The sequence below is a fragment of the Papilio polytes genome, unplaced genomic scaffold (genome assembly GCF_000836215.1).
Source record: "Papilio polytes unplaced genomic scaffold, Ppol_1.0 DF821400.1, whole genome shotgun sequence".
In the NCBI taxonomy this organism is placed as follows: domain Eukaryota; kingdom Metazoa; phylum Arthropoda; class Insecta; order Lepidoptera; family Papilionidae; genus Papilio; species Papilio polytes.
This window is the reverse complement of record NW_013527804.1, coordinates 1,761,287-1,770,777: the sequence shown is the minus strand read 5'-3', so window position 1 is coordinate 1,770,777 and position 9,491 is coordinate 1,761,287. Positions and strand designations below refer to the sequence as shown.

General features: G+C 33.7%; 1 protein-coding gene across 1 annotated transcript in view; it reads left to right on the top strand.

The window, feature by feature from the left end:
• Window positions 1-9,491, top strand: part of LOC106108699 (probable G-protein coupled receptor 139) — a 47,719-nt gene that overhangs the window by 17,864 nt on the left and 20,364 nt on the right. The window contains exons 2-3 of the mRNA XM_013289959.1: window positions 7,195-7,519; window positions 8,297-8,534. Of these exons, the coding sequence (XP_013145413.1) occupies window positions 7,281-7,519; window positions 8,297-8,534 (477 nt within the window). The 5' untranslated portion in view covers window positions 7,195-7,280. The remainder of the gene's footprint in view (window positions 1-7,194; window positions 7,520-8,296; window positions 8,535-9,491) is intronic.

Below are 9,491 nucleotides of genomic sequence, written 5' to 3'. Positions count from 1 at the left end.
CCCAGCCGTTTCGGAGATTACCTGGAACAAACGCGGCTAGCGGACAGACACATATTTATCAGCAACGCAAATAAATTATCTTTCCGAAATCTTGAATTTTTTTTTTATATTACAAACAGACACTCCAATTTTTGTATATGTATAGATATAGATAGATAAAATAAGGTGACAAAGTTATCTCTGGCCATAGACATCAGCAAGTTATCGATGCGTCGGCTTTAAAAAGACAGAGGTCCAAATATTATTTTTATTGAATGTAATTTGTAGAATTTTCTAGCCTCAAATACTTCTCCATGTATTAGTGAAATCGCTATTTTAACACGCATATAGGAACTTTAGTTACGAATATTTTTCTTGTAACATCTTAAGAAAGCTAACTTGCTAACCGGGTCAAACTGGATCAAACCGGTAACTGCCGGGTCGATACATCTGCCTCCGTCTCAATCCTGCGGCTTCCTATTGTAGTTTACAACTAGACAATCGAGACTGTACAGAAGCATTCACATGTTACAATACAGAGAAAATTTGACAAACGATATATCTCAGTTCTCTGTAACTTTTTATAGAAGTATATGGACTAATTAATTATTTACGGCTTACTCACGTATACTTTTACCGGTTACGGCACCGACCAGTTTCAGTGTCGTCACCGGAAAAAAGTATACGTGAGTAAGCCGTAAATAATTATTTATAAAATGTCCCACGAAAGTTTAAATAATTTAAATATATGGACTGTTACTTAAAAATATACTAATATTGTAAAGAGGAAAGATTTTGCATATTTTGATTTTTGTATGTAATGACTACAACTGTAACTTTTTTGTTTGTAACTATGTTCTATGTCTGTATAACTGTATTCAATATCTGTACCAAATTTCATCGTTTTATTATGATAAAACCTTATTTCTACGAAGGAGAATTTTCCTACCTATTTAGTGCGTAAATTATAAAGTAACCTACAAATACAAGATTATTATTACTACGTTACATTGTGAAACTCGAGATGTGACTTTACACAAAGCAAATTGGGTACTCAACACCTCTCATGCTAACATGTGGGGACTAATTTGATATCTTAATGGGGACGTTGGGCTTATTCAAGGACCTAAAGGGCCAGATTTCTACCTTATCGTCTTATCCTTCTTTATCTGTACTAATATAATTAAGCGTAAATACACACTACTTCGTGGCGTAGGTCAATAATCACAATATATTTTCGAATAATCCTTTTTTAATAAAAATACTACACTTACGACACGCTTTAGGCTATATATTTCGACGCTAAAGGGGGGTAAATAAATTGGAAACACCACTCATTTGGGAAAGGGACTATAAACTACTGTCAACATTAAGGAAGCAAGGTTATGGTAACGGTAATTTTGACATTTGCAATTGAGTATTTGAAAAATGTAAACAATAAAATAAAGTTTTTATAATTCCACGCAGACAAAGACGAGAACTCATACTAAATTTAAAATTAAAGACGTCCTTAAGGACAAATGTCTTAGTGCAAACATGAATTCTTTCTTCCCTAGAAATTCCTATCAAAGTTGCATTAAAAATATAATTATGACATTTTCAATTAAAAGTTACCTTAATGTAAACAATACTCGTAAACTAAAGTTTTTACAATTTCAAACGGATGAAGCCGCACGGGAACATTTACTTTAATAAAACAAAACACTTTTGAAGACAGTTTTTAAGAGTTAAAAAACTTTTAGAGGCGGTTTTAAGAGACGGCGACTTTACATTTTTCATCAACACATTTTATTTTAAGAAACCTTTTACGTATCCATATTGCTATCACAAAGTTTATCATTCCCTTGGAACCGAAGTTTTGTAAATATAACAGGATTGCTTTTACTCAAAGAGATATCCTTGGAGATTTAAACATCAAAGCAAAATACAAAACAAACGGCTAATATTTTTATAACCAAAGAATACTTTCAGATCGTCTAACAAGATTTGAATCCAAATCATCATCATCTTTCTGCTTATCCTACTCCCGTAGGGCGCAACAGATTTTTGTCCTCCACATAACTCTATCATACGTCATCTCAGTCATCACTCTTTGAATTTTTTTGAAATTCGAATCCAAATCTGAAATTTTAATATAGAACATCAAATTTCAAACATGGCGACCATATTCACTTATTTAGTTCCTCATCAACTAAGTATAAATTCCCACTAATGATCTCGAAGCCACCCTAAGTTAGGAGCACCATATCTTTGAATATGACTTCTCACCTATCTTTGAATTTCTTTATCGATTTGTACAGACATCACGATATTTTCCTTCACCGTAAGAACGTCGTGGAACCTATGAGTAATTCGAAAAACATATTGGTATATGGCGGGATTCGATCCCAGGACAGATTACAAATCAAGTACTAAGTTACCCACTCTCTTGTTTTTCAACTCATTAGAACGGACACACACCTTTGATTAAACTATCGCACAACCGTTGTGCGATTGTCATTTGTTTCGCAGTCCAATCAACTGTTTTGTTGGACAACTAAAAATCGAGTAGTGTGCGGTCCATATAAGCTAATAGATATCAATGACAGACTGATCAGTTGTGCGATAGTTTAGTCAAAGGTGTGCGCGCGCTCTTATTTTTCAATTAAGTCAATTGCACACATGTATTCAATACATTTGTACAGACTGATAAATTGACACTGAAATTATATTGATTTAGATTTATAAAGGTCTGGTAATTGAAAACGGAGATTAATTAAAAAATCCATCAAATGTAATGAATGTTGTAATGACTTGAATTCTATGAATTTCAGTAATTTATTTGATATTCGTGAGGTTTAATAAATGTCAAATAAAAACATGACATATTATTAATTATTAAATACTAAGAATAGAATAGAATAGAAATAGAAGTTATTTTATTGAAAAACAAGAGATTAACAATTACAATAACATTTATACCAACTAAAAGATAACTACAATTTGTGGTAAATATACGTTTAAAAAAAAAGACAAATCATACTATCTAACGTTACTTCTCATTAATATTATAAATGCGAAAGTTTAGATGAATGGTTGTTAGAGTTTGTCGCCTAAACTGCTGAATGGATCTTTATGAAATTTGGCATAGATGTAGAGGATAGTCTGGAAGAACACAGGCTACGGCTAGTCGGAGTTGCGGGCGAACGCTTATAGTATTCAATACTTTGAAGCTCTAACAGTCTACGTAACGATATAGACTACCAATCTTGTTCCCGTGGACTCTAAACCAAACTTAATTGACCTTATTTGGAAATTTAAAAAAAAAAGTTTGGAAATTTACCAAAAACATTTTCATATTTCAAACTTAAAACTGTGGTATGGACATGTTATGCGAGGAGAGTATAAGGACATACGCCAGAAAGTGTTAAGATTGAATGTGGATGGCTAAAAAGGTAGAGGAAGACAGGAGAAAGTATAGATTGTGTGACAGAGTATATGCTTAAGAAGGGAGTGGATTCAGATATGTGCCGACCCGTTAGAGATAAGCGCAAGTTAATGGTAAACTTAAAACAGCTTAACTAAGCGAAGATATGCGATTTTTTAATAATATAAATTAGATTTTTTTTCTACCTTCCTCATTTTTATAGTACATTGAACTAATTTATTATTCCTTTGAAAGAAAATAATACAAATAACTTCTTAGACTATATTCTCTTAATTGAATATTTATTTCTCGTAAACCTTTGAAAATAAATTGAAAACAAAAGCAATGATGTCCTTTGAAGTGTTTTCAATTTTAAAGTTAGTTTACACTGTCTACATATCTGTAGAAAGGATTATTGTTGTCTCTATTTTGTCGAAGGGAATGAAAAGGATGTCATTTAATGTGGACATTACAGTGAGAGCCCACGGCTAGAACGGTAACATTAATAAAGCGTTTTAAGCGATTCCCTTTTTCTGATCGTAACAGTTTTCCAATTTAAAAATTCTCAAAGAGAAATGAATTACAAAATGTTTTGAATATTTTTGTCAATTACTTTCAAGTAAACCTTTTCTTTGTTTATAAATTCTAGTTGCTTTAAAAACTACAGCTAAGATATCTCGCTTACGCCGCGATAACGTAGCTTTTGAATGGTGAAAGATTTTTTGAAATCGGCACCATTGTTTTTGAGTTATTTCAATACTCGTACTTACAAAAATACAAATCTTTCCTCTTTATAATTTTACTGTTACTAATATTATAAATGCGAAAGTTTAGATGGATGGATGGTTGTTTGTAAGAGTTTGTAGCCTAAACGGCTGAACGGATTTCGATGAAATTTGGTATAGATGTAGAGGATAGTCTGGAAGAACACATAAGCTACTTACTTTTGTTTTTTTAATCCCAAGTGGATGGAGTCGCGGGCGAAAGCTAGTATAAAAATAAAAGTAGAAGTAGACAAAATTAACCAATTTAAATTCTGACGTAATATTTAATGCATCGTAATTCCCAAAAACAATTTGTAAGTAAAGAAACGTACAAAAACCAGATCCAAACGTAACTCACTCTTCAATCACAAACCGGAAATTTCCCCGAGTCTTTACTATGAAAAGCGACTAAGCGAGCAATCTCGATGTAAATTGACGAGTTCTATAGAATATTTTCCTGGAAAAGGACAATAACCTTGGAAAAACAAACATGAGTTCCACGAAGATTGTTATTCGAAGAAATGTTAACGATCCACAAATAAACGAGATCAAATTTTATCTCTCCGATTCTCTGTAGAATAAAACGTTCGTTTTAAACTTTCTTTTCTTTATTATTTAATGAACTAAACATGCAACATGAAGATCAACAGTGGTAGAGTCCGCTTTAACATCTTCGCACGAATGGTTCGGCACGCCCGGTGTAATACCACGACCACATAGAAAACAGGCGTGAAGTGGAAGCAATTCCGCGTTTCGTCTGATGAGTGTGGTGCCGGGGGCCTAATTTAAGTCCTTTTCTCTTTACCACCCTTTTATTATAAGGGAAGGATGGGAACGGGAAGTGGATTTGACGGTAGAGGATACGCATAGGAAGTGAAAATGTCCTGTTTATGGGAGTCTCCTCCTCCGTCAATTAAGGATAGGCAACGCAGATGCAGATTGCAGATGCAATTGCGGATGTCTATGGGCAGTGGTCGCTTTCCATTTTGGTGGATTCAGGTGGCCGCTTGCTCGTGTGCCACCTTATGTTATAAAAAAAATCACAAATAAGTAGATTATATCTTACTAATATTATAAATGCGAAAGTTTAGTTAGATGGATGTTTGTTAGAGTTTGTAGCCTAAACTGCTAAACGGAACTTGATGAAATTTGCTATAGATGTAAAGAATAGTGTGGAGAACACATATGCTACTCACTCTCTTTTTTTGTAAATCCGCGCGGACGATATCGGGCAAAAACTAGTAAAGATATAACTATAGGTTAGATTGTATAAGAGAAGTAAAATCAGATAATAAATGTATGGAAAGAGTGCATACTTTGTCAATACTAAGTAAAGACAGGGTAAGGATGATGTTTTTAATCATAATTTTTACTCTCAAACGGGCAAAGGACAAAAATTTGATTTAAACTCAAAATTAAAACTTTCAAATTCAAACCATTTTGAGGTTAGTTTTAGTTAACTAACCTCAAAATTGTTTGAAGTCTTAACTACTACAAATTTAGTAAGTAATGTATGTTACTTTTATACATTTATAGTTAACGTTATACGTTCTGTTACGGAAACAATAAAACTTTGAAGGCGTAACCCCACGCGCAGTTAATTTTGAATTAACTCACACGGGCTTAATTAAAGTCGACAGGCGGAAAGCCGTACGTCAGATACTTGATAATGATATTTATTCATAACTTATTAATGTCACAAACACTATCACCCTTTAGTTAATTAAATAATTTACATTATACGCATATAAAATATATTAAATACTTACGTAATATATGGATATAATAGACGCTACCATTATAATGTATGGCAACACCGTCTACTGTCAATTGGCATTACGTTCCGAGCCACCGACAGGAGCGGACGTCACCAGCATACGGTACATCGGTACTTAGTTTGAAGATGTTTAATTCGTACATTCATTTTGGTTGAATTAACAAATAACTGGCGCGTGAGAGCTTTGATACATGGCTCTGAGACGTGCAAGATTGAATGGTTTGTCTAGGGATGTCCATGTGACTCTATCGCTAGTGATGTTATAATCGATTACTAGGAATCTAGATACACACGCGAGCAAATACTAAATGTCTAGTTGTTGTTTTTGGAATTAAAAGGGAAGATTATTTAAATAAACATTAATTAAAACTATTTCAAAAGCTGTAACAATTTAAAAAATTGGTTTTAAAGAAATCTTTATCTAGAAACGTTCTAAATTAAAAAAAAAATTACCTGGCTTTGAAACGGTGTTTACCAAACGTATGATAAAAATGTTCGTCTAAAATCATACTTCTAAAAGGAAATGACTTTATCTGTATACGGCATTCAGCAAAAGCTCCATCCATCACTGGCAGCTTACAGCAAAGCCGCACGACATCGGACGCCTATCGCCGCGCAACCTGTGCACGGTTTACCATATTTTATATGAGAAAGATATTTCGATTACGTAGTCGCTAAAAAAATATTCAAACAGACCTTCGAATGTGATTTTAGTGTCAGAATTGTGTATTAATTTTTGTGTTAAAAATATCTAACACAAAATAGTGCATATAACTTTTCAGGTGCGATAAATGTGACGCTGTTTTGATAGAAAATAGGGAAAATCTACTAAGGATATGTCACACAAAAAAGATGTTTTTGACACAGGACGATATTGCTTATTGTAGTTTAGTTTCAATTTTACCGGGTCAGATAAATGTGTCGCACTTTAAGACACATGAAGGTCTGTCATAGATAGTTGTTTCCTCTCCCATTTAAATCTCTTTCTCTTCACCACCTTTTTCTTATAAGGAGAGGATGAGAAGGGGAAGTGGATTTGACGGTGAAGGAGATGCATAGAAAGAGGAAATATCCTCTTTATGTGCATCTCCTCCTCTGTCGGATAAGGGTAGGTAACGCATCTGCAATTGCGGATGTCTATGGGCAGCGGTCGCTTCGCCATTTTGGCGGATTCAGGTGGCCGCTTGCTCGTTTACCACCTTATCTTACAAAAAAAAATCTCCCAATTATTACTATGTATATTCTAATTTCTTTTGTTTCATCCACAGATTGAAGAAATGATGTAAAATCAAGGATAACATCGAATTTAAAAAACAATATGTCATACATCAAGAGATAGCTGAAAACAAACAAAATGGCGGACGACAAAGATTGGATGGATTACATCCCAACACAGAATATAACGAATATAAAAACAATAGACAACGGAATAAATGTCCCATCACATACTAACTACAGTTTATATGATAATGAAACTGGTTTTCTAGAATATTCCAATTTTACAACCGACGATTATTGCTCGTCGAATCATTCACATGTATACTTGAACGTGACATGTGAGTTTCCAATAAACTATGCGGAACCGATGTATGGGTAAGTTGGCTTCATTAAATTTAATTGGCTATAGAAATGAACGATCGAATAGCATATATTTTAAGGTAAAATTAAACATATTTATGCTGAGTTAGATACAAACTTGAATTTTAATAAAAGTAAAATCGTTTCACTAATAAAAAGTTCTAAAATATATAGCCATCCTTCTCGTCCATCTCTACTATAAAACGGAGATGACAATTCTTTTATGTATATAAGTTTCAATAATCCAAAAGAATTAGAAGAATTGTACCAAAAGTGTACCAACTAGTAAAGACAACAACTAAAAAACGAAGCTTAGAATGTTTTTTATAACATTTATTTATTGTGTACTAGCTGTTGCTCGTGACATTGTCTGCGTAGAATTAAAAAATAACAAAAAAATATAGCCTATGTTACTCACTGATACCGAAGCTTTGGAATGGTCAAAGAATTTTTGAAATCGGCCCAGTAGTTTTTAAGTTATTTCAAAAATAAAAATATCTCGTCTTTATAAAATTAGTGTAGGTTTAAAAACTACATTTTTAACAAAAGCAATCTTAGTCTTAGTAATATTATAAATGCAAAAGTTTGGATGGATGTTTGTTAGAGTTTGTAGCCTAAACGACTGAACGGATCTGGATGATATTTGACATAGACGTAGAAGATAGTCTGGAAGAACACATAGGCTACTAACTTTTGTTTTTTAAACTCCACGCGGACAGAATCGCGAGCGAAAACTAGATAGCTATAGAACATCACGCTAACATATTTAGGAGCTATTTTTTTTTATTTCAGATACATCGCCCCATTTCTTCTAGCAACAACCACGGTTGCTAACACTTTGATCGTTGTTGTACTATCTCGTCGTCATATGAGGACACCTACGAACGTCGTTCTAATGGCTATGGCACTATGCGATATGTTCACAATGCTGTTTCCTGCACCATGGCTGTTCTATATGTATACATTCGGCAACCATTACAAGCCACTGAGCCCAGTACAGGCGTGCCAAGCATGGAATTATATGAATGAGGTAAGTTGATAATCTTTTTAATTATATACTGTTCCCGTCCTGCATCATCCGCATAAACTTACGTACAACTTTATTTATTTTTAACATATGTCAAATTATCAATTGCAAACGTCAAAATGACATGACATGATGTCCTTAATGTTGGCAACAACTAATGGTCTCTTTCCCACATTAGGGTTTTTATCCAAAATGTTTATATATATAATGGCGTGAAAATATATAGCCTAAAGCGTGACGTAAGTGTAGGGCTTTTTATTAAAAAAAGAATTATTCAAAACTATGCTGTAATTGCTGACATCTTAGGCAACAAAGAAGTGTGTGTTTACGCTTTATTATATTAGAATAGAGGTATAGATAAGTCGCCAGAAAACTTCGTAGCGCAGAATTTTAAAAAAAAGTAGCCTATAATATGCCCGTCCATATCAGCTACCCTCGAATCAAACGTGGCTTGCGGACAGACAGAAAGACAGAAAATTTTAAAATGCTATTTTTATTATCTGAAATTTTTCATTCAATATTACATACGAACCCTCCCTTTTATTATATGTATAGATAAAAGCGAGCAATTCACAGAAAGAGCGAAGCCTGCCCATAGACATCAGTAATTGCTAATGCGTTGTCTGTTTTAAATCGACGGAAAAGATGCACAGATAGATATTTCCCCATCCTATGTCTCACCCCGTGACTTAAATGTCCGTTAAGTTTCTACACATATCATCGAAACATAACTTTATTCATAGTTTAAGTTTACAGATTTCCGCATGGCGTAGTTTATCTCTACAACGTGTTTGATGACTGACACAGTACACTGGGTAACGCAATAACGTTTTATTGAGCCTTGTTTAGACTTGTATACCCAACTAATACTGCCATATTGATATTTAGAGCGCGCATTCCTTCGACTAAACTATCGCATAACTGTTGAGTCGCGCTTCGATTCCTATGAGCTTATATAGA